A 27460-nucleotide genomic window follows, 5' to 3' on the forward strand; every position below is an offset into this window, starting at 1 on the left:
TCATCTGACAAGGAACGAAAACTCCAGGGTTATAGGGGAAAAACATGTGAATGAGAATTATTGGATAGCTCTGTCATAGGGCTGACTGGCTCACTTCCACACAGTCAGATAATGAAACTAATAACAGGAAAGATAGAGGACAATTTATTCCACACCAGACATATCCAAATTGCATTAGGAAGCATTCATATTAGTTTATCTGCTTCAAATGCCTTCAACATGCACATTTAACTGAATCCCTGAACCTTAATTAATCAACCACATATCATGGGAGATTGTTGCATCCTTATAAAATAAATCGGGAAGGGTAGTGCATTGCAGCTGACGTTCATGATATTTATCCCAATGAGAACACTTGAGCCATACATAAATCGCCCAACAGATGCCTGGCACTGAACAGTTTATAAAACATTCTGGAATGCAGCACATGAAGGTGTGCTATAGTGAAGTGTTTAATAGATAATAACAATAGATGCCCTACATATACTAGGCACACATAGCCATTCCTGCCTTTGCTGCAGTTTAAAGACAGTAGCATCAATTTATTCAGATGCTGCCTGTCCCGCTGAGTTACTCCAGCATTTTGTGTCTACCTTTGATTTAAACCAGCATCTGCAGTTCTTTCTTACACTTAAGATTGATGAGGCAAAATATTTTCTGGCAGGTGGCCGAGCCTCTTAGTAACCCCTCAGTCAGTGAAGACAGAACCTTTCAATATTTTTAAGGCAGAGTTAGATAGTTCATTGATATCAATGTGGTGAAATGTTACAGAGAGTTGATGGGAATTTCAAGTGCTGATTACAATCTAATCAGCAATTATTTTATGAAAGGGAGGCAGTAGCTCAATGAGTTATCTTGCCATTGATTTGCTGATGAGTAAATTTCTGGGCAATAACATTGTCAAGTTCACTTAGATATAGGAGATTTAATTGGAAAGTGCAGAATTTATTTTGCAAGGTTTCTCACTGAACTGGCCTAATTAGTGATTTGTAAAAAGCAAGTTTTATAAAAGATCATCTTTGAATTTCACTCATAAAACGAGCAGCTTTCAACTCCTGCCGAGATTAGAATTCACTGGGGAAGTTACAAGGTTGATGTACAACTCGTCAGAAATTGGCAGCTGCAGCACTGATTTATGGATGACCAACATTCTGCCCCGATCGAAGTCTCATTAAATCAGTGAGGAAAACAGTTTGAACCATTGATTTGCACAAAGAACTGAGCCAGCATTTAAATTGAAAGCATTGCGCTTTAAGGCTAATGCTTTCTGCACTGACCTTTGACAGGGAGGGCATATTATAAAAAATTAACACAATATTGAAAAGCTGTGACTTTCAGATATTCCCTTCCCCAGAAGTTCAGTTTCATTAATTATTTTGCATTTGTTAATGGGAAATTGTATTATTAGTGTAGCTGCTTTTCTTGCCCATTATTAGTTACTGTGATGCTATTAACATTCAACGATATTTTTGAATGAGACGTCAAATTATAGTTTGTCTGCTCCCCCATATGGACACAAAATATGCCATATCACAACTTGAAGGACCATTGGTTCTCTCCTGGACAATAATATATGGCCAGTGCCCTGGATAATATTTATCCCTTAACCACAGAGATAGATATTGGGCACTGGCCAAAATTATGCCAGCTTTCTGGGCATTTTTAAACTGCTATTTGTGGGAAGCTTGCTGTGTATAACTTGGTAGTCAGGTTCTAAACCCATCAATTATTGACCTAAGTGTTTCATTTTCTTTGAAGTTTGGGTATTTCTAGAATTTTCTGTTTTTAATTCAGATTTCCAGTATCTGCTTTTTTTTGTTGATTTTTACTGTAATACATCATCATCTTAGCATGTGGTATGGCTCAAATCCTGCAATTATGCCCGGGTATATGTGCAAAAGGCATGTGAATTACCAACATACCTTGAACATTGTTGATGCATCAGAATTGCTCCCTGCATCTAAGATCTTTGCCCTGCACTGCAATGGTTCTCCATACGTGGGCCGTGGATAACTCAATTACCAGCTAATACTGCCATCTAGTGTTCACTACTATACATTTCATTTTAGATGGGAATGTTTGCAAATACATTTCAAAAAGAGCACAAATCTAAAAAATGAATAAACTCCAGCCCAACAACTTCAAAGGCTCCTCGGCATCAATGAAGAAACAATTACTTTTCCCCATGTCAGGATGGTGTGTTGCTTGAAGGGAACATGGAGGCAGGGAGGATGTCCTGTTGTTAATGATAAATAATCCTGTGCATCAAATATACTGAAAATCTAATTAGAAAATGTTGGAAATAAGCAGTAGACCAATGAGCAATCATGGAGAGAGAAAAACATTCCGCTTTCTATTTATTGGTTAATCTGCATCTTCTGTACATCCATTTTATAAAAAACAGACCAATGTAAGAGCAAATATTTTTCTTAATGTGTGCATATAACACATACATTTTATTGGGAACTTTTGTATAAAACGATTAATATTCAAATATAGTGACATTATATTTACAAAGAACAACTGCATTTCTTTATCTAGTTGCAGACAATTATGCTTTATATTAGTTTTGTTTAGAGATACAGCTGGAAACAGGCCCTTAAGCCCAGCGAGTCCGCACTGACCATTGGTCACCCGTTCATATCAGTTCTATGTTATCTCATTTTCGCATCCTCTCCCTACACACTTGGGGCAATTTACAGGGGCCAAACCGGCACGTCTCCGGGGTGTGGGAGGAAACCGGAACACCTGGAGACAACCCACGCGGTCACATGGAGAATGTGCAAACACTACATAGACAGCAGCTGAGGTCAGGATCAAACCCAGGTATTTAGACTTCTTCAGACTGGAAAAGGGTCTCGACTTGAAACGTCATCTATTCCTTCTCTCCAGAGATGCTGCCTGTTCTGCTGAGTTACTCCACCATTTTGTGTCTACTCCCTCTGAAGATTAAACTATCACCCCAGAGGAATTTTTCAGCCTCCCTGTTCTCCACCTGTGAATGTTTAGAGACTGTGATTGGCTGTCTTAAAATGTTTTATGCATCAGTGGTTATAGACAGTATTTATTAGCATCATTGCACCAGCCAATGAGCTGTAGTAAGGATGGGATATTGCACATGAATAGTCTCACAGCAAACAGTCTCTTGTATTGCAGGCAAATTTGACCTACCCAGAAAAATAGAAGAAACAGAATGCAGCAACTTCTCCCAATAAAAGCAGGGAAATGTCTCCAGTTGAGGAGAGTGGCCCTACAAATGACATGCTTAAAAGTCACTGCCAGCAGTGCTTAGTTAATAGAGAAATTACCTAATCATTTCCAGTATGGCTGGGAATATCACTTAAAGATACAGAGCCATCTTAAAACTCACTCCATCACCCATTCCAATGCATGACAGTGGTAACAAATAATTGTTTCTTTTAAATGCAAAAAAAAACTGCAAAAGTTAGTACTGGAAATGATTAGGTATTTTTTCTATTAAAGTCGATGAGTTATCACTTGGGAATGCCATGTATCTGCTGAAGAGCAGCGTTGTACTCTCCGGTGCCTGCAGGCTGACAGGGATAGTGCTTATGAGGGATAGTGCTTATGACTGGAAGCCGGGCAGTTGCAGGAACCTGGACATTCTATGCAACGATGATTTGGAGGTGTCTGGTTCACTGCTTCGCCTGTGAGGGACATCTTGCTGTGTCCTTTTCCGCGCAAGCTCTTCCTCCAGGATCTGCACAGATAGAACAACCACAGTCAGCTTCAGTGAAGGACAAGAACTGATCAATAGTGTCATTCAGCTCCTCAAGCCTGTTCTAATAGTCAGTGACATTTTGGCCAAACAGTAACCCATATATGGACAGGACGACGTGTACATAGACCATAGCCCATCAAGTCTACTCCACCATTCAATCATGACTGATCTATCTCTTCCTCTTAACCCCATTCTCCAGTCTTCTCCCATAACCCTTGACACCCGTACTTATCAAGAATCTATCCATCTCTGCCTTAAAAATATCCATTGACGGCCTCCACAGCATCTGTGGCAAAGAATTCCACAGATTCACCACCCTCTAACGAAATTCCTCCTCCTAAAAGTGATGATTTAAAGAGGGAGTCTTAGATTATCATTCCATTTGAACAAAGACCTCTTGGGCCATCATTAGATCAAGAATGAGGCTTTTCATAAAATAGCATAATTCGACAACGGTTGAGACTAAGACATATAAACAAAAGAAAAATTGTACTCAATATTGAATTTTGTCTGCCTACCCTTTTTGTAAACTATTATTTGCAGTCCCTTGTTTCTCTATTGAATTCTACAACTTCAGCAACTTAATTTCTCAATCTGCATCAGACATCCATTGCATTAGTTGTTTGGTGTGAGAATGAAGAACCAAAGAATGGCTTTTTGCAGAATGGAGGTTTGAAGTGGGATCCAGCAGCAATCTCCAACCCAAAAGCTGTATCCCTCCTTTCAACATTTACCTCTTTGCGAGACGTAAGACGGTCATTCCATTCCTTCAGTTCCATCGTGTGTTCCTCATCAAGTGCCGTTAGTTTTTCTTTCTCACAATCCACCAGAAGATGCAACTTCTCATTCTGGTAAGACACAAAATAGTGTAGTATCTCAACATTTATCTGGTTCACTTAGAACTTTAATTTAAATGTGGTTAATTTTTCTGAAAAGTTAGGAATCAGTAGTTTATACTTCTATCCTTCTTGACCATGGGTTAGATTCTAATGCCACTGAGCTCCCGAATTCCAAATGCCAACAGTGTCAACAGTTTGGTAACTTTTAATTTGCAATTCAAGTATTGAAACACAAAAGCTCTCCAAAAGATGCAGCCACCAATGATTTGTCACTGCCAAGACTAGTAACTATCCTTCAAGCAATAATATCTGTCTTGAAACAGTGCAGTCCTGGCAGTGAAGCTATTTAGATGCTTAATGCTTTTAGATAAGGAGTTCAAGAATGTTGGTACAGTGACAATGAAAGAACTTCAAAATACTATTCAGAAAATTAAAATCATGAAAGGCTTTAACCATATAACCATATAACAATTACAGCACGGAAACAGGCCATCTCGGCCCTACAAGTCCGTGCCGAACAATTTTTTTCCCTTAGTCCCACCTGCCTGCACTCATACCATAACCCTCCATTCCCTTCTCATCCATATGCCTATCCAATTTATTCTTAAATGATACCAACGAACCTGCCGCCACCACTTCCACTGGAAGCTCATTCCACACCGCTACCACTCTCTGAGTAAAGAAGTTCCCCCTCATGTTACCCCTAAACTTCTGTCCCTTAATTCTGAAGTCATGTCCTCTTGTTTGAATCTTCCCTATTCTCAAAGGGAAAAGCTTGATCACATCAACTCTGTCTATCCCTCTCATCATTTTAAAGACCTCTATCAAGTCCCCCCTTAACCTTCTGCGCTCCAGAGAATAAAGACCTAACTTATTCAACCTATCTCTGTAACTTAGTTGTTGAAACCCAGGCAACATTCTAATAAATTCTAGCTTATATGGTTCTTATATGGTTATGTAAACCTGTGTAAAATTGTGTACAGGAGGGTGTTCCTATTCTGACAGATTCTTTATCCATTTGCTTTTCTCAGTCACACTTTGCCTCCCTCCCCTTCTTATCCCGCACCACATCTGCTTCAGTCTCTATCTGACTGAAGTGCAGGACCTGGAAGAGAAGTAGATGTGAAGATGCTGCAAGCCTCTGGCCAGACCTAGCCAGGAGGTATAGATAAATCAGCAAGGTGGTGAGCTACCTGGAGCTGCTGTAGTTCTATATAGTTGTTCTCACACTGCTTCAACCGATCCTTGACATGAGCTTCATGTATTTGCTGCTGGTGCTGCTTTTCTGCTTTCTGTCGAGCTTCTTCCTGGGCCATGAACTGGAGAGAAATCACCACCATTAACTAACAATGCTTTTAGTTCAGCGACATCAGCAAGGGAATCAAGGGAATCAACATCTTATGGGTAATCTCCAACTGTAGATTTCATGTTCATAAGTTATAGGAGCATAATTAGGCCATTCGACCCATCAAGTCTGCTCTGCCATTCAATCATGGCTGATCGATCCTTCTCTCTCAACCATATTCTCCTGCCTTCTCCCCATAACCCCTGTTCATGACAATTGTATTCACATTATAAGGCATATGACTGCAAAGTGGACTGAATAACCTGTTTGATGAGCTCTCTTTGCTCCACGGAGCCAATTGCTCGGTTCTTCAGGCTCTGTTTGAACATATTCAGTCTGGTCTTGGCTTCGTTGCGTTGCATTTTTGGCAGCCGAGCCCGCTCCTGTGCTTGCTGGCTCTTCAAATCTTCCATGAGGCAGTGGTGATCGTGGGACATTCTCTCCTTGTTCTGTGAAAAGGATGGAGAAAACAGCTTATTACACAGAGAAATTTAACATTATGAAAATTAAGAAAAGCTTGATAATATAACAGTACAGCACAGCAACAGGCCCTTCGGCCCACAATGTTTGTGCTGAACATGATGCCAAATTAAGCAGATCTCATCTGCCTGTACAAGATCCATATTCCTCTATTCCATGTGCCTATTTAAAAGCCTCATAAACACCACTATCGTATCTGCCTCCACCACCATCCCGGGCAGCGCGTCCCATGCCCCCAATACTCTCTGTGTAAAATAAACATGCCCCACACATCCTCCATTAAACCTCACGCCCCCTCACCTTATTACTATGTCCTCTAGTTTTGAACATCTCCACCCTGGGAAAAAAGATTCTGACAGTCTACCCCAGCTATGCCTCTCATAATTTTCTACACTTTTATCAAGTCACCACTGAACCTCCGACAACCATCCCTTCATTTTGATGTCTTCAACCATTTTTGTTATCTGCATGGGCGGCATAGAAACATAGAAAATAGGTGCAGGAGTAGGCCATTCGGCCCTTCGAGCCTGCACCGCCATTCGATATGATCATGGCTGATCATCCAACTCAGTATCCTGTACCTGCCTTCTCTCCATACCCCCTGATCCCTTTAGCCACAAGGGCCACATCTAACTCCCTCTTAAATATAGCCAATGAACTCGCCTCAACTATCTTCTGCGGGAGAGAATTCCACAGATTCACCACTCTCTGTGTGAAAAAAGTTTTCCTCATCTCGGTCCTAAAAGATTTCCCCTTTATCCTTAAACTGTGACCCCTTGTTCTGGACTTCCCCAACATCGGGAACAATCTTCCTGCATCTAGCCTGTCCAACCCCTGAAGAATGTTGTAAGTTTCTATAAGATGCATGAAATTCCAGTTCCAAGGAAACCTAATTTCCTTTCTGGTCTGGTCATAATAGGAATAGAAGAGATGGGGCATGAGGAGATCATTCAACTCCTCATGCCCATCTGCCATTTACATATTCCTGCTGTGAGCACATGTGGTTCCCCCAGGAGCACTGCTCCATCGTTCAGTCAGATCATGGGTGACTCTTTTACCTCAGAGCCATTTCCTTCCAACACTTGTCTGAAGAAGGGTTTCGGCCCGAAGCGTCGCCTATTTCCTTCGCTCCATAGATGCTGCTGCACCCGCTGAGTTTCCCCAGCAATTTTGTGTTCCTTCCAACACTTATTGTTTTGACATTGGCAGCCATTCAGGTTTAAACTGATCAATTAACACGCGCAGGCACATACGCACACACACACAAACACACATGAACACACACACACGCGCACACACACAAGCAAAATGCACTGCATGTTGAAAACAAATAAAATGAAGAGAATGTTGGAAATATCATTTGTCATGTAGGCTCTCTTTCATGCCCTTTTCCTTTCCTTTCTCCCCCATATGCACAACTCTCCCCTCATCTCCTGCCCCTCCTCCCAAAAGTTTAAAATCTTGAACCTCTTAGGGTTTTGACAAGATATGATCAACTGAAATATTAATTTATTTTCTCTCTCGACATGCATTACTTGACATGTTGAGAAACTCCAGAATGTTTAAGTGTTATCACTAAGACTCACAGACAAACACATGTACAGATATACATACTTAGGAAAGGTGACCTTAGCATGTAGATCTGCACCTTAGCATGCAGATTTTAAATGTGATTTTCACTCACCTTTTCATGTCTTTTCATCAGCTGTAGTCTCTGTAGTGAGAACTGCTCCTTCACCTGTTGCTTGAACAGGTAATATTTTTCATTGAGATGTCGCTGCTCAACATCCCAGACCACTCCTTCACGGTCTAATGTTGAGACCAGGGACCAAAGGTGTAACAAAAGACAACCAGTCAGTTAAATGGTGCCTTTGGCACGGCAACATTTTACAGTGTGGTTGAAAAAGTCACAAAATTGAGAGAGAGAAGTAATATTTTAGCCTTGATGTTTTAGATCTCTGTGGAGGTGGTGCTGATAGGGAAAGAAGGAGGATTTGCACTTCCAATGTTACGTGTAAAAAAAAAACAGAAACATTGGCAGATCAGTCAGCAGAAACAATTAGTGTTTCATGTCTGGAATCCTCTGTTGGAATGCAAAAGAGAGATAACAAGTTAGCTGAGAAGATGGGCAAGGGGTGGGTAGAGCAAAGAGAACATCTCTGGTACATTACTACATGAGTAATTGACGCAGTATGAATAGCAGTTAGGAACAGATTATGTGTTAGAAGGAACTGCAGATGCTGGTATACACCGAAGATAGGCCCAAAATGCTGGAGTAACTCAGTGGGACAGGCAGCATTTCTGGAGAGAAGTAACAGATTATGCTTCCTTATCTGTGTGATGTGCTGGAGGCCAGGTTATATAAATTGAAAAAGAAAAACTGAGCTGAAATGAAGTCAAACGGTAATAAGAAATTAGTTATCTTAAGTTGCAGAATTTGATATTGAATACTGAAGGCTACGATGTTGAGGTTGTGGTGGAAGATGAGGTGATGTCCTCACATTTAAGTGGGCCTTATTGCAGATGAAGATCAGCATGGGAGTGAGGTGAGGAACTCAGGCAGTTTGCAACAGGCAGTCCCAGTGAATCAAACGCACCTACTCATCGGAGCAATAACCCAATTTGAGTTAAGTCTCTCTCATGTACAGGCACCATGCTGTGAACACCAAATGCAATACACTGGACTGAAAGAAATCCAAGTGAATCAGTTCACCTGGAAAAAAGCTGTTTAGCCCTGGATGGTGGGAAGGGAGGAGGTGAAAGGACAAATGTTGTATATCTATGGGAAGATCAATAAAAAGCTCTGAAGTTCTATCATGCAATGTTGACTTGGCATCAGTCAAGGAAGAACTCATGGTTTCAAGGCCAAGTTGTATATTAATTTGTTAATGCAATGATGTTAAACCTCTGACAGGCAATATACGGTGGATTTACACATGGTCTGAATACAGTTAAACTGGAACTCTCACCTCTCTTAAGTTGTTGCACTTTCATCAGCCGCTCAAAATCAGTGGAGGCTATTTTTGACTTCCGCTGCTGAACAATCTTTTGTAAGGCCTCGTTGAGTTTCTGCTGTTGTTTCTGGATGAATTCCTGTTCCTGGGTGAGAAGGAAACATATCCCAAAGTGATTTAGGGTGTATTGTGATGTTAGTTACTGTCATAGAGTGGGGAAATAGTAACACAAAATGGGCACAATTATCGACTTTAAAGATTTCACACTTTAGGTTGTTAGTGAGAACAGAGCAAGGTTGAGGTGTGAAAAATAAACCGAATCACAGCATAAGCATGGTTAGAGAGAAAATTGTAAATCATAATCATGCTGAAGGGTCTTCGGATACAGAACGAACAACGCAATGTTCAGTGGATCTATACGCAGTAGAAAAGGGTGGTTGGGAACACATTCCGTCATGACTTTCAGAGGGGAAATGGATAAATATCCTGGATAAAACGTTTTCAAGGATGTGGAGGAAATGCAAGGGAATGGGAGTGACGGCATCACCACTTTGGAGCCTAAAACACTGATAAAGATCACAAAGTCTGTGCGCTGGATGCTGCAATCTTCGTCCACAATGACTACATTGGCAGTGGCCTTATCATGGTTTAGGACATGATCACGGCATGGGCCTGAATATGGCACAATACCCAATCATGGCACCCTCTAAGTTTTGGCATTGGACCTGTTCCTGGGAAGAGGCTCAAACATTAGCACAGAGACCTTATCCGATAATTGTCCCAAACATGGGGCCTGATGGCAGCATGGGGCGCTATCAGGTTGTTTCACACTAGGGAGGCCCCATTACACAACGATTTATTGCCACAACACTGATTTCCTCCCCAGCTCCATTGCCCAAGTCCCTCTCCATCTCCCACCCTCTCAGTCTTACTACGTCTCTCTACAGCCACCACTGAGAAACTATGATCGTGGGTTTCTGCTGCACCACTGTTTGTAGCATAATAAACTGGTAAATCTAAAAACAGAATATCCCTCATTAATGGAAATAACTCTTAATGTAACGGCAATGTGAGGATACAACAAAGCATCAGGAAATATAACAGTTTTAAAGGAACACCACACATACATACAATATTTAACAATACTGACCAAAAGCAGCATGAGAATTAGATAGCAACCATAGCTTATGTGGCTGCTGAATGTGGACACGTAAGTTATTCTCCATCACTTTTCAAGGAGAGACACTGGCGCTACAATTTCATAAAGTCAGACATCCCACAGTAGCAATTATTTTAGTGCTCCCAAAATGGATGAAATCCATTTCCGAGGCAAATTCAACATGCCTGGAAAGGTTTGAGGGGGCAATGACAAACTCACAGTACAGCTAGCCTAATTGATGTTGATGGCTGCTCATAGTATATCAAAACATAAATAAACTGTTTTTAAACACATCTTACTTGCTTCTTATCCTTCATTGTCCGGCGCTGTTTTGTTAACTCTTTTGCTTGTTCTGCTTTTAGCCGTTTTGCCTCGTTTTGCAATAGGTTTGTGTATTCCATTTCCAGCCGATCAATGGTTTGTCTACAGTTTCGCTCCATGTTCTCGATCTCCTGGTCATAGTATTGTTTCTTGTTCTACTCACAAATTAATGATACAGGTAATTTGCAGAGGTTTCCAGAACATTTTTATATGGTAATAAAGTATACACTGTACCATCATTTCCCTATTTGTTCCACAAATAATGACATTCTAAGGGCTGGCCCCATCAATATTAACTGTCCTCCCCTCTCCAAGTCTAATCAATAAAAGTGAATGTACTTAAAAGTTGATGTACTCTTGGGATTTTCCCTTGTCCCTTCCCTTCGTCAGCATCAATGGTGCAGAAGTGGAAATGGTTGAGAGATTCAAGTTCCTTGGCATTAATATTACCTATGATCTGTCATGGACCAACATCATTGACACGGCAGCCAACACATCTACTTCCTGAGGAGACTGAGGAAATTCGGCATGTCTCCAATGACTTATACAAATTGCTTCAGTATGCAAGAAACCATACTGTTGGGTTGCGTGACAGCTTTGTTTGGAAACAGCTCTGCTCAAGACTGCAAAAAAATTGTAGTTGTAGATGTAGCCCAGTCCATCACTCACACCAGACTTCCCACCATTAACTCAATCTACATGTCACGGATGCTGTCTCGGAAAAGCAGTTAACATAATCAAAGATTTGTCCAAAAATGGTCATTCCTCCTTCCTGTTCTTTTCCAACAACTTAGCCATCTGAATTTGAATGTCAGCATAACAATGTGGACTTTACCTTCCATTAATAAGCTGGAACCGGAAAAAATCCAAATCAGGTTCAGTAATGGTGATTACAAAATTATTGCATTGTTGTGATAACCCAGTTAGTTCACAAACCCACTTTAGGTGCTGGGAAGATGTATGTCAGAATGACAGTTATTTAACACCCTTGTGATGCACAAATATACAAGCAACTATAACATTGAAACAGGCTCTTGAACCCTAGTGATGCTGGCACCCATCTTCCATACAAGGAAATACTTCTAAACTGCTTTACTCATTTTGTTACCCCATCCTTTCACTCCTGATATAATACCATCCTTACCATCATTTCCAGTTCGATTTGTCGGAACATTTGCTCCCTCTGTTGCTGCAGCTTCAGGTCGAGCTGAGTTTGTGCTCGCTGTTCCTCCTTCTGCAGCAGTCGAAGTTCCCGGAGTTCCTGACGCCTGTAGAAAATCCCTCAGATCAACTAAGCCTCACGCATTTTAACACAGATCTATGTCTGACAGTGAGGGTGAGGAAACAGCCTCATGTGGGCGTGTGATACAGGGTCTTGTGTAGGTTGACTGGCTAATGCCATCCAAATCAGATAGGTGGCAGGAAATGAGTAATGATGTGAATTCTAACATTTCCTTCACTGATGAAAATCACTTCAAAATCCAAACAGAATTACAATTGTGGGATATGTGACACAGAACAGGCCATTCAGCCCAATCACCCTGTGCTAGTATTAATGCTCCATTCCAACCTCCTCTCATTCATTATCTTACTCTACGATTATCCCCCCCCTTTTAATTTCTCCCTCATACTCGTTAACATGTCCACATCACAGGATACCCATCACTAAACGAAAGAACAACGAGTGGACAAACAACAGCTTGTTGAATGAAATTCCAGATTTCCACCTCCCTTTGTGTGAAGAATTGCTTTCCGAGCTCATTCCTAAATCGCTTGGCTCTAATTTTAAGATTATGTTTGATTTTCCTCCTCCTCTGAGTCATGCAAGTGAAGGTGAACCACTGGATTTTGGGGAAACATAATAACCAAACCCGTCCTCCACACTCTCTGACATCTGAAGGTATGAGCGATGAGATAAATGATCTCAGTCAGAGGTGTAGGGTTCTAACTCTGGACGGTTTTGGAAAGAGGATGTGGGGAGGATAGGGATGGAGAGAAGAGTCCAATCGATGATGAAATGGGTGCAATTGGAATTGCAGTCAACTCTTACCTGGCTGACCGCATGTCCTGGTCTTTCTTGTCATCCTTGCCGACGACCTTCGATGTTGTGACACTGACTTCTACTCCATCTACCACAAACTTTCGGGTCTTCTTTAATGTCATTCGCTGTGCTGGTCTGGCCTGGAACACAAACAACACTCTGTTCCTCTCACCATAAATGTTGTGACAGGCTGAGAACATACAGCACATGTTATTTAGGATGCCTCCAGTCCATAATAATTAGCTTTGCATTAACCATTTAAGCTCTATGTATTTAGTGGTCTGCTATGTTCTGCACTTGCTTTCTCTCTCTTGTGAAGTGTGTTGCACTGAACCCGAGCAATAGACTGCAATGTTAAGAATGAAATAGTCAAATCAGAATATTACGTACCCCTTCTTCATACTCTTCAAACTGCCCCTGGAAATAAACAAATGAACGGCATTCAAGATGTCACCAAATAGTGCATAAAAAGACAATATACGGTTAAAAATGTGATTTAAGAAATTAAAATGTAATAAATTGAGGTACCTGTTTATGAAATACATCTTCAGTGCAAGGATCTGATTCAACATCTTCAATGGCACGTTGAACTCTCCTTTCTCCAACCTCACCCTCCAGTGATTGCTGATCTAAAGGTAGTCCGACGTCAAAAGAATGACATGTTGTACTCTCCACTTCTTGCAGCCTTATGGTTTTTGTGCAAATGTCTGGCTCTGTAATCTTAAAAAATAAAAGCAAATTATTTATTTTTTTGTATTATTTATTGTTACTTTTAAGTTAATTTGCTGCCTTTCTGGTCGAAAAAGGTTGGGCCGGGTCTGAAGAAGGGTCTCGACCCGAAATGTTACCCATTCCTTTTCTTCAGAGATGCTGATTGTCCCGCTGAGTGACTCCAGCATTTTGTGGAGCAACATTTACCTATAGCAACATTGACCATGTTCAAAGTAAATCATACAAAATCTGAAATCGAGAAAGGTGCAATGGAAAAGCATTTTCTATCTATTTTCTTTCAAACGGCTAAGAACAAAAACTGATCTAGTGGATATTAGCTGTTTCCATGAGAAAATATGTAGCCTGGCATTAATTTGTAAACTCTACCTTATTTTGAGGAACTGTGGATGTATCATTGTCCTGGTCACCAGCAGCATCTTGAACAGATGTTCCTGACACATGATTGCCGTCTATCTGTTCTTTCTGGCTGTGCACCTCCTGTCCTCTCTGGTTTCCACATGGTTCTTCCTTCTTCTTCCCAATGTCACCATTTGCAAAGCATTTCTCTAAAAGTTCACCTGGAGGTTTCAGCTTTTCAGAGGTGTCACGTCCATCTGCAAATTGAGCAGAACCTTCTCTGGTGAAAGAACTATCTCCGTGCGGTTGGGGTAGTGTGACATCTAGCTTGTGATCTGTAGCGTTACTGACCTCACAAACCCTTTCATCTGCTACTATCAGGTCGATCAGTTCATTAACAACACAGATTGCTATGGCAACAGTATCATTTATTTCCTTTTCTTCTACTAGACAGGTAACTTTCAGCAGTGTGTTGTCCTTGCCGACTGCTTGAGTAGTGTTAGCTGTATTTCCAGCAGTGTGTGGTGCTACAGATTCTTCACGTTCTAATTTTTGCTTATGTTCTTCAGTCTTGCGGCTTTCTTTATTAGTGTGTAGAACCTCTGTTCTCTCTGTTAATGGCTTTGTTTTATTCATTTCTGGAAATGTTATCAAGTGGTTTTCTGACTCTTCGCACTGCATTGAATTTACAGAAAATGGCCTCTCACAAGCAGGTTCGCCATTCAGCCTTTCTGACTGGTTTGTTGACTCGCCATTTAAAATCACAAAGTTGTATGCTATTTCCTTTGACTCTAACTCTGTGCTCCTGGATAGTGATAACCTTGAGTTTTCATCGACCTTTATTATATTTTCTGATATCTGTGCAGCACCATTATTAACAGGATAATCAATAGTTGAAAAAGATTGAGAAATTGTCTTATTTTTCTGAAGATCCTGCTTATTTTCTGTGCACAGTTTGGAAGTATCCATTACTTCCACGTCAGAAGAAGTCTCACATTTCATATCACAAGTCTTGTGATCCTTCACTACAGATGCATCAACCTCTACGGCTCCCAGAGAATGGACGGCAATTTCTTGCTCTGCTGACTCAGCATTGGTTTCTTCAAATGTTTGACCTGTTTCTGCTTCTGCTGGGCTCTCCTCTGGAAGCACAATATTTTGTTCCAGTATTGTGGAATCTTCCATTTCTACAAGCTTTGCAATTGATTCTGTGTTTCCAGTTGATGTGTCGCCCAGTGTCCTGAGCACTTCAATCCCAGCCTCTCCAAATGGTGGCACAACTTCAGTTTCTGTCGGGCCCTCTTTACTCAAAGTTGATGCATCAGTGGATTCTGACCCTATCTTCTCATTGATTATCCTAATCTCATCTGTTGTTGTGACACTGGGCATCGTCGGACTACAGTCTTCACACATGGAATGTACCTGCTCTTTCACATCAGTCTCCAGGTCTTTGTTCTCCACAGGTTCACATTCGTCAGTAATAGTTTCTGGTTGATCATTATTTTGTTCCTTTTCACTTATGTTGCCATTATTTTCCTCTGGTTGTATCTCTGTTGGCTCTTCCAAATGTATCAGGAGCTCATTCTTTGTGATTTCCTCACCTCTATTAACATTGACCACCAGGTTAGATCTTGCATTTGGTGTTTCTAAATGAATCCCCTCATCTACCACTGTCAGTTGCTGTTGTTTAAATGCTTTGCAATCCACAACTACGTCCACTCCCTTGCTATCATCCGAGTTCTCTGTTGATTCAGTAGCTTTGCTTTTATCTTCTTCTGCACTGCTAAAGTCTGCAGTGACACCATGGCCAACATGTCCAACACCGTTTGGCTCTTCCTCCAACAAAGCCTTGGTGAATTTGATTGACTGTTCCTCCTCCTCATTCAGCGTATTACTGGAACCGTGATCATCTGTAGAGATCTGACAGAAAAATAAAGTCAGCACACCACTTGAAGAAGTAGGAACCACATTCCTGCAAATGCCATTTAACACAGCCATTAACATCTGGAACATTACCCAAACCCATGGCTGGGTGCCATGTAATAGAAAACTACTGGGTGACTTCAAGATTAAATTTAGCGTTCTATGTTTTTGTTTTGTGAAGAGAGAAAAGGACAATTGAGTTTATGGTGTTGGTGGTAGTTTAATGAGAACTGTATATTGAAGCTGATAAAGTGGTTGGATTTTGGACTATTTTGGGGCCAGAGATCTGTGATGGCTTTTGCCATAGTTACAGCGCAAGGGTCACATCGAAAGGTACCACTTCCCTACTGTTGGGCGATAAATAGAAAACAGCTGCCACCAATCACTCTTGGACACTTGTTGGCATCCAAGTTTGGAACATGTTGAACTTGAGTCTGGTCTCCTGAATGGCCTTGTGGTTGTAGACACAAAGTCAGGAAAGGAAGATAAGGATACATATAATATTCCATTTGCAAGCTGGGAAATGGCTGTCTTTAGCCAGGAACACTCAAGAATAGATATAATATTCCATTTGCAAGCTGGGAAAGTGGCTGTCTTTAGCCAGGAACACTCAAGAATAGTACCTCCTGGTCTTCATCCTTTCCTTCTTCAATCTCCTCCATTACTTCTGCCTTGGCTTCGGCAATCAATTCTCTGATTGGTTTGTTGCTCGAAACGGAAGCCACAAATGGATGCTGAAAGAAAGACACGTTTTAATGGACAGAAGATCCAAGGAGCTGAAACCATCCAACTGCTCCACAGAATCCTTGACTATCATGGAGAAAGTAACAACCTTTAGATGCTTGCCCTTCACAGATAGCCACATGATCAGGGTAATTCACTATGTGGGACTTTTGTCAGTGTCAGATTTACAGCAATTATTGGGTGCAATGACTTGTGCTGAGAAATATCTCATAGCTTTCTTTAATCCCCAAGGAGCACGTCCATATTTATGCCCATGGTTTTATATTTCAGCTTTTCCTCTGTAACTTCTTATTTTACATCCCGTCTTTGCTCTGTTTCATGTTGTCTCTATTTCCAAGTGTGCTCTCTGTATGTACTGGCCTCATGACATTTTACTACAAATATTAATATTGGGTTATTATTGACACGTGTACTCAGATGCAGTGAAATGCTTCTGTTTGTATGATGACAATCACATCAGATAATACTATCCATGAATACAATCAGGTCATACACAAGTAAAAGTACTTTACTGGCAAGAGGCTATACCTGTATAAGGAAAATAGAAGATGTTATTGAGTTTTCATATCATGAAGCCACATGAAAAAGAAAGGAAGAGAGGGTCACATTAACAGAATGGGGGCATGTTTGCACGGAATGTAAATATTGGAATGGATTTTGCTCCCATTTTTGAGCTGCCAAATGTCACCATAAATTATTAACTTCCCTCTTATCTACTTCACAAAACAACTTAAATGGAGCAAAAAATAGAGTGCCTCACTAATGATATGCCTGGTTAGTTGCTGCATTAAATGTGGGGAAAGCAAGTGATTGAAAGAGTGAATAATTTACTGAAATTCTGTCAACTGAGGCCAGCAGGTCTGTGATCAGTGGTGAACATTTTGCCTGAAGAAAGTCAAGCTGTACAGGGTGGTGGACATGCACACATGTGGGGAATAGTAGGTGACTGTGTGACTCAACCCTATCAATAACAAACTCAAAGATAAAACATGGGAACAACAAAAATCTAGTGATCACCTGCAGAAGCTGCTTCACGCACCATCGAACATCTGCATTTTTATTCAAAGCTTTTCTTAAGAAGTCTTTAAAGTTTAACGACCTGAAAATTGAATAGTTGAGAGGTTAATTTTTAACGCATTCAGAAAGTGAGAAATTGGTAAGAAGCTGTCAATATTGCCCTTTTACACTGATGAAAATATATTCCTTCTCTCTATATAGTTTAACACTATCACTTTATATTAAAATTAATAATTCAGCAAGCTTGTAGCTCCAAAGGTGCCAGTGGCAGGTTTTCTGGATTATTGGATGTTATTTTTATAAATATTCTGATACATTTTTTTAATATAACACAAATGAACTCGGTAAGTTTAAAGGGATCCCAGCAGGAGACAGGGAACTGGGACCTGCTGAGTTGAAAGGCCGGATGGCAAACATCACCTGTTGAGCCAGATGCCAAAGTATCACAATTTCAAAATAGTCACATAACGGATTAATATAGTTTTACTGTATTAAATCCACTGCTGCTCGGAATTGTTACAGTGATAAAAGATGCAAGGGTTTGCAGTTACCATTGGGAGGGGAGTGCCAGAGTCGGAGGTGGAGCTTTTGTGATCTTGAGGAGAACCCTCATTGGGTTGAGTTCATGGTGAGGAGGTTCCATCTCAGCCAGCTCCAGGAGCGTAATTCCCAGAGACCAGACATCAGCCTTGTGATCGTATGGTGCATCTTTTGTGGTTTCACACAGGATCACTTCAGGAGCCATCCTAAATGACAGAAAGACAAATTGTGAGTGTAATATACTGCTTATGTTCATCATTGGCAACTCAGTGAAGAATCAGTTCTATTCAGTGAAGAACTCTCAGAATTCTTTGTTATTGCAACTCCATTGCAGACCAAGGATAGCCACAACCACACATACATGATGTGGGACTAGTGTAGATGGGTCATGTTGGTCGGTGTGGGCAAGTTGGGCCGAAGGTCCTGTTTCAATGCTCTGTAACTCTATGACTATGATGCAGGAAGCAGTGAATGTTATGTACATAAACCAAACTCCCTCAGAGAGGAATGGTGAATGCTTACGCAGTGATATACTGCAGTTTACTTATCCAGTGACACATGACATGGAAAATCCTGGAGCATGTATGATTCAAACTTCCTTCACTATTAATAATTTGTTTGAAGGTCATTAATGTGAGGCGGATTCATCAGAGATCAGGTAAATACTTCTGACCAGATAACAATTAGCACCAGCACAGGTTTACAATTATGTAGCACCCGCTACAGCCTCAGAGTGACGCAAACATTTAATGCAAACACGCCAATTTGAAAAACCAAGATTTCATAAACAAGTGTCAAGGGGTAGACAATTTGTTTCATTCAAGTTGGTGAGGGATGAATTTGTTCAGGAAGCCGTGAAGAACTTCTACATTCTTCTTCAAAATAGTGCGGTGAAATCTTGTCCTTGTACTCATTTAATTGTCGTCCTGGTAAGTTTTATTGTTTGTATAACTTGTTTACACCTAGCCCACAGCTAACAATGAACCGTTTACTTCATCGTCATTATTCTTTTGAATCTTTCATTCATTTGTTCTATATTTCGATACATCACCGTCTATATCTCTCTTTTCCCTAATCCCTGACTCTCGGTCTGAAGAAGGGTCTCAACCCAAAACGTCACTTATTCCTTTTCTCCAGAGATGTTATCTGACCCGCTGAGTTACTCCAGATTTTTTGTGGCTACTACTGTCAGCATGGTGGCTCTAATTATCTTGGTTGAAGGCAGATCTGAAATCTGAGCATTTGGTCACTATCCAGGGACTCTGCTGACAACAATGAGCAGTGCCTAGTTTTATATTCGAAAAGAGGCCACAGGAATCTTGATGGTTATCCCAAATTTTCAGGAGCAATGGGGAGGTAGCGACTTGGGGGAAATGGGGAGAAAGGAATAGAACCTACCAATAAGGTGTCCCAATAAATGATGTTCTCCGTTGGTTGGTCTGGGAATTGTTTGCCGACACTCCAAAATCAGCTGGGAAGGAGAAGAAAATAACGATAATTCAAACCTAATTTTCAGCGTAGTTAGCAGTTAAGTTTAGAGATATAGCGTGGAAACAGACCCTTTGGCCCACCGAGGCCATGCCAACCAGCAATCAATTGTGCACTAGTTCTATCCTACACACCAGGGGAACCTACAAACATTCAGGAATGTGGGAGGAAACCGGAGCACCTGGAGGAAACCCAAGTGGTCACAGGGAGAACTTACAAACTCCGTGCAGACAGCATCCAAAGTCAGAATCGAACCCGGGTTTCTGACGCGGTAACGCAACAATTTAAATGCTGCACCATTGTGCCACTGGTTAGCAAAGGTTACTAACCGAAGGCAACTAATTCTTTCCTTCACTGTGTTTTAAGTTAACCACATTCTGGGTCTATCAAGGTCAGACATTATTAAACAGGCACTTAGTTTAATGGGGAAATAGAACCAATTTTTCTTACCTAATTTAACGTCTCCCTCCAGAGTCAGAAGGACATTACCGGCTTTCAGGTCGCGGTGTATGATCTGGTTGGTGTGGAGATAGTCGAGTGCTTCAAGCATCTGCCTGCAGATAACACGAATCTGTGGCTCCGTCAGTCCTCGCTCCAACTCTGCACCGAACCAAACCAAGGTGAGACCAATAGTGGCCATTAATATTTCAACATAAATGAACGCCTGCCACTCATTGGAATCTTCCTCTCTAAATTTAGGCCAGATCAGAGTAGCAGTGTTACATCCTTACAACCGACTTCTGATGTCGTTTACTGCCATGCAACTGGTATCCCTGCCAAAGTTAAAGGTTTACGGTATCCTACCATATCTTTATTTCCCCTCTCCCCTGACTCTGTCTGAAGAAGGGTCTCGACCCAAAACGCCACCTATTCCATCTCTCCAGAGATGCTGTCTGTCCCGCTGAGTTATTGCAGTATTTTGTGTCCATCTGAGATCATGCCCAGTTTATGCTGTGAGCATCCCTAAATGGTGACATGACCACACAGTGGAACTGCCAATCCTATAACAGAGCCTATCTATGTTGCTGGTGCTTTATTCAATATGCAGAGCCCATGGAACTCTTTCCAGGAATCCGCCACGTTTAGGATTAGAAGGCATTAACTGGATGTTTGGGGGGGGGGGGGGGGGGGGGGGGAGGTGGGCGGCAAGATAATTAGATTTCATTTCTAACTTTACTCACCCAACATTATCGCATCTACGGAACCCCCAGCGCAAAACTCAGTTAGAATCTGCAACGTGAAAAAGTGGGATTAGGAGATTGGGGTGTATCACATTGCTCACATTTACATTACAATGCAAAGCTTGGGAAGCATGTGGAGCTCACTGCCTATTTTAAAGGCTGAAATAAATGTCGCATGCATGGAAATTAGGTGTTGGACCAGACCCCGATAGTTCTGTCCCCAATTGGTATTGTTGTTCACGGTCACCACATACCTGGTTGTGTGCATATGGATGGTCTACTTTGCTGGGTCTAAGAGCATTTGTAAGTCTAAGAGCATCTCTCAACTTGGTCTCTAACAGCACAGTGAGGAGGTCCTGTCCACTAACGCACTCTGGACAACCATTGGAAAACCTTCAAAGCCAGAGTTGGGTCTCTCCACATGTAGAACCTATAATTGAATATTAAATACCTTTGATCTTTTTGGGCAGTACAGTGGCACAGTGGTAGAGGTGCTGCCTTACAGCGCCAGAGATCCGGGTTCGATCCTCACAACGGGTGCTGTCTATATGGAGTTTGTACGTTCTCCCCGTGACCTGCGTGAGTGTTCCCTAGGTGCTCCGGTTTCCTCCTACACTCCAAAGATGTACAGATTTGTAGGCTAATTGGCTTGGAATAAATGTTAACAGTCCCTAGTGTGTGTAGGATAGGATTAGTGTGTGGGGATCGCTGGTTGGTGCGGACTCAGTGAGCCAAATGGCTTATTTCCACACTGTATCTCTAAAGTTAACTAAACTAAACCTGGCACAGAATCCAATGGGTAATTTCTCAGCAATATACTGTGGTGTCCTCACAAGACTGCGCTCTATGGGGAGACTAACAGCAGAATTAATTGTCAGATGTGGCCTGTTGAGTCTAACTCTCAGTAGAGCTAGAGTCATACCGCATGGGTACAGGCCCTTCATCCCAACTTGCCCATGCCAACTAACATGCCCCATCTACACTAGTCCCACACCTCCATTTGGGCCATATCCTTCTAAACCTATCCTATCCACATACCTGCCCAAATGTTTTTTAAACATTGTGATAGTACCAGTCTCAACTACCTCCTCTGACAGCTGATTCCATATGCCTACCATCCATAGTGAAAAACAAAAAATTGTCCCTCAGGTTCCTATTAAATCTTTCCCCGCTCACTTTAAACCTATGTGCTCTGATTCTTGATTCCCTTACTCTGGGTAAAAGACTGAACATTTACATTATCTATTCCTCTCATGATCTTAGAGACCTCTATAAGATCTTATACACCTCTATAAGATCACCAGCGCCAGAGACCCGGGTTCAATCCTACGGGTGCTGTCCGTACATTCTCCTTGTGACTGCGTGGGTTTACTCCGGGTGCTCCGGATTCCTCCCACATTCCAAAGACTTGCAGGTTTGTAAGTAAACTAGCTTCTGTAAAATGTGCCTTGTGTGTAAGATAGAACAAGTGTATGAGTGATTGGTGGGCAGCATGGACTAGGGCTTGTTTCCACACTGTATCTTTAAACTAAACTAAACTAAGAACCTGCATATTAAAACCATCCTAGTAGAGGGAAGAGCAGCCTGAGTTGCTGTCACAGAATGTGAACTTCTGAAGTTTCATGGAACAGAGTGTGATTGTCTTCTTTATTAAGTGTTGCTTCCTTGTATTGGATGCAACATAGTTAAAAGCCTGCCCTGTTTTTCTGCTAATATATCTGTTCTTCACCCATAATGGTTTGTTGTAGTCACTGGTAAGTGCACCAAATTAAATCTTGAAAGTGAAACAAAACTATGAATTGGCAGATCTCAGTGTTAGTGCTGGAGTATTTCTGATACTGTAAAAGCTGGTGCTTATCTACTTTAGGAAGCTGAGGCACCAGTAGCTTTTATTTTGTAGCTCTCTCTTCCATTTGTAACTCACCCAAAGGCTGTTGTCATAGTAGAAAGCATCGAGCAGCTTGACAATGTTGGGGTGATCACAGTAGCCCAGGATGCTAATTTCCACCATGTAATCTTCCAACTCTTCCTCATTCAAGGAGCTTATCACCTTGGCAGCTGCAACATTCCCAGTCGCCTTATTCAGTGCCTTTGAAGCAGAACATAAAATATAAGAAACATCACACTTTCAGCCACACAGTACCAAGCCAGTATTTCACGTGATATGCTGGGTGAACCACCAACCTCACAAACTAACACATCATTATTCAACATTTCCACCAGGTACAATGTGATTCCACCACCAGTCCAGTCTTCCCCACTCTCTCCAGATTTCCTTAGAGGTTCACTCATCCCTTATCACTCATCACCCTCTCACCCCATCCCCAACACCCCCCCCCCTCCCCTCCCCTCACCTCCATCCAGGGACCTAATCTGCCCTTCCAGGCGAGAAAGAAATTCACCTGCACTTCCTCCAACCTCATCCATTGCTCTTGTTTACAACCCAATTAAAAGCAAGATGAGACATCTAAACTAGTCCCATTAGGCTGAGCTTGGCCCATATCCCTCTAAACCTTTCCTATCCACCTTTTTAACAGAAATAACAGAATTTGCTTTCTCCATTCTCGATTTGTTATTACGATATTTTTTTAGGCTCATATAAATAAAAAGGTTTAAAAAAATATATGTTGATGAAATCGAGATCAAATTTATGGGGGTTTTTTTCATTGGTAGAACCTAACAGTGTAATTTAGTTTGCATATTGAGTAATAGAGGAATCTTCTCTAAAATGTTGGCAGACCAGGAGAGCGGGGAACTGACCTTGTCCCAGGACAGAAGCTACACCTGTTGTGTTGTGAACAACAGGCTGCAGTCAGCCTCTGCTTCTGGTGTTGCCCTTCCCGCAGGTGTGTGGGAGGAAGGTGTTTAGTTTAGAGATACAGCCAAAGATCTTAGAGAAAACCCATGCATGTCATGGGGAGAATGGACAAACTCCGTACAGACAGCACCCGTAGTCGGGATCGAACCCGGGTCTCTGGTGCTGTAAGGCAGCAACTCTACCGCTGCACCACTGAGCAGCCCTCTAATCACCACTCTGAAGTGGTGGCTGGGAGTGTTCACTCTCTACCGCTCTGAGCTTGGAATGAATCACACAGATGTGGACAAGGGGGTCACCATGCAAATCACAATTCCATGTAGCTTCAAATACTGCCTCAATTGACACTAGGCCAGAAAATCATATCTTCCTCGATGTCTCCACATCAGCACTTAGTTGCCATGCTTATTGCTTACTGTTTCAACTGCCCTTCCACACTCTAACTTAATGCCCACCGCACCTACTGAGGACCAATACCTGACATTGCCGTTGAACCTGTTGACAAGGCTGATGCTGTTGTGGTTTGGCGAATTGACCTCTACTTCACAGATGCAGAACATGAAACCTCATTACTTCCCCTGGGCCATGATGCCACCACAGAACGTCAGGCCATTGACTCCCACTCAGTCACTGGTCTCATTTCCTTTGAAGATCATCCCTCCACAGCCACCCACCCTACTCACCCCAAATCTGCACAGCCTACTTCTACTTTGTTCCAATGATCCACAAACAGGATTGTCCAGGTTCTCGAAGATAGACACAAAACGCTTGAGTAACTCAGGAGGACAGGCAGCATCTCTGGAGAGCAGGAATAGTTTTGGGTCGAGACCCTTTGTCTAGGTACTCGATTGGTTCACTCTTCTTATCCCAAATAACTCCTTTGAATCCCACTTTGCCTCTCTTTCCTTGCCTAGTTTCCTCCTACCTTCATCCACGATACTTCTTGATGCCCTTCACCATTTCAACATTTTCCAGTTGATTGACCCCACTCAACACGGGCACTTTCATAAGATCACCCCTCAGCCTCCTGCATTCCTAGGAATAAAATCCTAGTCTGTTCAACCACTCCTTACAGCTCAGGCCCTCAAATTGTGGTAAAATCCTCGTAAATTAACTCTGCACCCTTTCCAGCTTAACAACATCTTTTCTATAAGTGAGTGACATAAACATGGGCTCTTTGTGACTGAGGCAAACTGTGCAGCTTAGTATTGGCTGTCCACATCCAGTTCAACAATGCTACCTGCAGCACCTTCTGTGTACAATAGTTAGCTAAGAAGCAATCATAAATGAAGTACAGCAATTAACAATTGAACAAAAGTCAGAATCTGGCATTAACCCTTTCCTACACAGAGGCAACCAAGTGTTATTTTTGCTTTGGTACACAAAATTGCTGGGGAAACTCAGCGGGTGCAGCAGCATCTATGGAGCGAAAGAAATAGGCGACGTTTCGGGCCGAAACCCTTCTTCAGACTGGCTTTGTTTGTTAATGTGAGTAGGCGTGGAGAGGTGAAAGAAGAGACTTTTCCTGTTAGTTCCAATGACATTTTAAAGCTATGTTTATTTTTAGCATATTTTGATTCTGATTCTTAACCCACTCCCAAAACTAACTGCAACTAGGTCAGTGAGCTTTAAGAATTGAGTGTAAGTTGGCACACTCTCAATAGGGCAATCTTAAATTAAGGTAACTCGAGCGAGTGTCGGTATTAATGCCTAATGGGGAGAAGGTGCAAACAGGGAGTAAGAGACTATTTGGCACGCAGCTTACTCAGATTTAGTGTCTGAGCCCCACATAATGTGCCAGTAAGAAGTGTCGTGAGTTGAGCAGGTCGACCTTGATAGAACTGCTGAAACTCGGAAGTGGCTGTGGTTTTATTCTTTCTGACAAACATTTGACTGAATTCTTAGTTAACTAGTCAGAGATAAAGCATTTCTCTGCTGCTTGCTTATTTGGCATTTGCAATAAATTCCACTGGATAAACTGTACGTTTACACAGAGACACAAGATATTGCAGATAGTGGGATCCAAAGCAAACAAATTGCTGGAGAAACTTAGGGGATCTGTGGAGGGAATAGACAGGCAATGTTTTGGGCCGACTCAGTGGGTCAGACAGCATCTCTGGAGAAAGGAATAGGTGACTTTTCAGATCAAAACCCTTCTTCAGAACACCAGGTTCAATGAGGAAGGTGACAACGAGGCATACAATCCGTAAAATTAATCAGGAGGACAGTAAAGCTAGTTGGAGGACTGAGGTGGAACAGAGAAAGAGGGTTCACAAAAATGCTGGAGAAACTCAGCAGGTGCAGCAGCATCTATGGAGCGAAGGAAATAGGCAACCTTTCGAGCCGAAACCCTTCTTCAGACTGAAACGTCACCCATTCCTTCTCTCCAGAGATGCTGCCTGTCCCGCTGAGTTACTCTTAACATTTTGTGTCTATATTAGACATAATAAATTTGCCTTGATAATAATAATAATAATAGATTTTATTTAATGGGCGCCTTTCAGACATCTCAAGGACACCTTACATAGTAATCGGAATAAAAACATATAATCGGAATAGAACAAGTAAAAAATACATCACAGAGACACAAATTAAAAACAGAATTCAATCCAGATAGAAGATTGTCCGAAGATCAGAGAACAAAGGATGTTCTAGGACCTGCACCTGCTGAGTTTCTCCAGGTGTCCATCTTCTAGGACATCTCTGTCTGGTGAGTTTAGAACTAGAAGCCATTTTCTCACAGTGAAGGATTGCCCATTTTGGACTAAGATGAAGAATTATTTTGAAATCCAGAGAGATGTAACTCTTTGGAGTTCACCACCTCGGAGGCAGTCCTTGAGCAGATTCAAACCAAGATCGATGGGAAGTTGAAGGGAGCTGGGAGTGAAGAGAGGACCAGAAGTAGAGAAACCTCTCTGGGCATCAGTCTCAGGGGACTGGCTGATGGCTGACTCCTGCTGTGACCACTATGTGCGCTTGCCCCAGACATTTAATGAACAAGGTACATGGCCGAAGAAGTCAAGCACAAAGTCTGAAGAAGGGTCTCGACCCGAAACGTTACCTATGCCTGTTCTTCAGAGATGCTGCCCGACTCGCTGAGTTACACCAGGTTTTTGTGTCCATCTTCAATGTACATGGCTTCCTGAGCCTCCTAGACCTTCCATTAAATTAACTAGCCATTCAGCAGATAGGAGTATTTTTTCAGCCCAACACTATTCTTCGCCAATGGAACTATTTTAAAGCAGCCACTCACTCACCCACACAGACACCCGCTCATTGACAATGCCGCCGTGATGCTGAGGATGTGGTTTGGACTCCATTATCTTCAAGCGCAAGTGTGGCGCTTGTTCTGCCTTCTTACCTTGAACACTTTGCCAAAGGCTCCATCCCCCAGCTCCCCGACTATCCTCCACACGTCCTCGGGGTCCACTCCTCTCCTCAAGTTTTCAAACTGTTTCACCTTCTTTTTTTCTGGACCCAACTTGAAACGTTTCATGAAACTGAAGAAAGCCATTTGGACCTCGAGGTCGCCCCAGATCCGCCCCGGTGGAGGATCGAACCGAGAAGGAGACCTGGAGAGATTTCAGCAACAACCGAGGCAACTTGTGCGAAACATCTCTGGCAGGTACATCAACTCCATGGTTGCGTCCACTTCTGAATTTTCAACAAACCCAGCTGAAACCAGACATGTTTGGAGATAAATACATCAACAAAACATAGTCGTGAATCTCAAGCAGATATCCACTTGGAGGTGACAGAAAAATATCATCTCCGGGTCCTGACTGCGCGGTTTGCACGAGTGC

General features: G+C 42.0%; 1 protein-coding gene across 1 annotated transcript; it reads right to left on the bottom strand.

Moving 5' to 3' along the window:
* Positions 1-2421: 2421 nt before the first annotated feature.
* Positions 2422-27460, bottom strand: LOC116967459 (STE20-like serine/threonine-protein kinase). The gene is made up of 20 exons (XM_033014041.1): positions 27019-27460; positions 22767-22931; positions 20843-20891; positions 20112-20261; positions 19572-19644; positions 18185-18379; positions 17634-17715; positions 16496-16606; positions 13980-15869; positions 13410-13601; positions 13272-13298; positions 12891-13021; positions 11985-12108; positions 10819-10995; positions 9376-9505; positions 8091-8215; positions 6190-6375; positions 5775-5900; positions 4477-4590; positions 2422-3721 (listed from the first exon to the last, which is right to left on the bottom strand). The coding sequence occupies exons 1-20, from the start codon at positions 27169-27171 to the stop codon at positions 3587-3589; spliced, it is 4335 nt and encodes a 1444-aa protein (XP_032869932.1). The 5' UTR covers positions 27172-27460; the 3' UTR covers positions 2422-3586.

The sequence above is a fragment of the Amblyraja radiata genome, chromosome 39 (assembly GCF_010909765.2).
Source record: "Amblyraja radiata isolate CabotCenter1 chromosome 39, sAmbRad1.1.pri, whole genome shotgun sequence".
Taxonomy (NCBI): domain Eukaryota; kingdom Metazoa; phylum Chordata; class Chondrichthyes; order Rajiformes; family Rajidae; genus Amblyraja; species Amblyraja radiata.

Bases quoted from the DNA above. Each gene is read 5' to 3' on its own strand.
- LOC116967459 (XM_033014041.1), bottom strand. From the start codon at position 27,171: ATGGCTTTCTTCAGTTTCATGAAACGTTTCAAGTTGGGTCCAGAAAAA. The intron at 18,380-19,571 runs GTAGGTTCTATT...TCTGTCATTTAG, and splicing joins TTTATTGGGACACCTTATTG to GATGGCTCCTGAAGTGATCC. The intron at 13,299-13,409 runs GTACCTCAATTT...GTTTATTTCCAG, and splicing joins AAGATGTATTTCATAAACAG to GGGCAGTTTGAAGAGTATGA.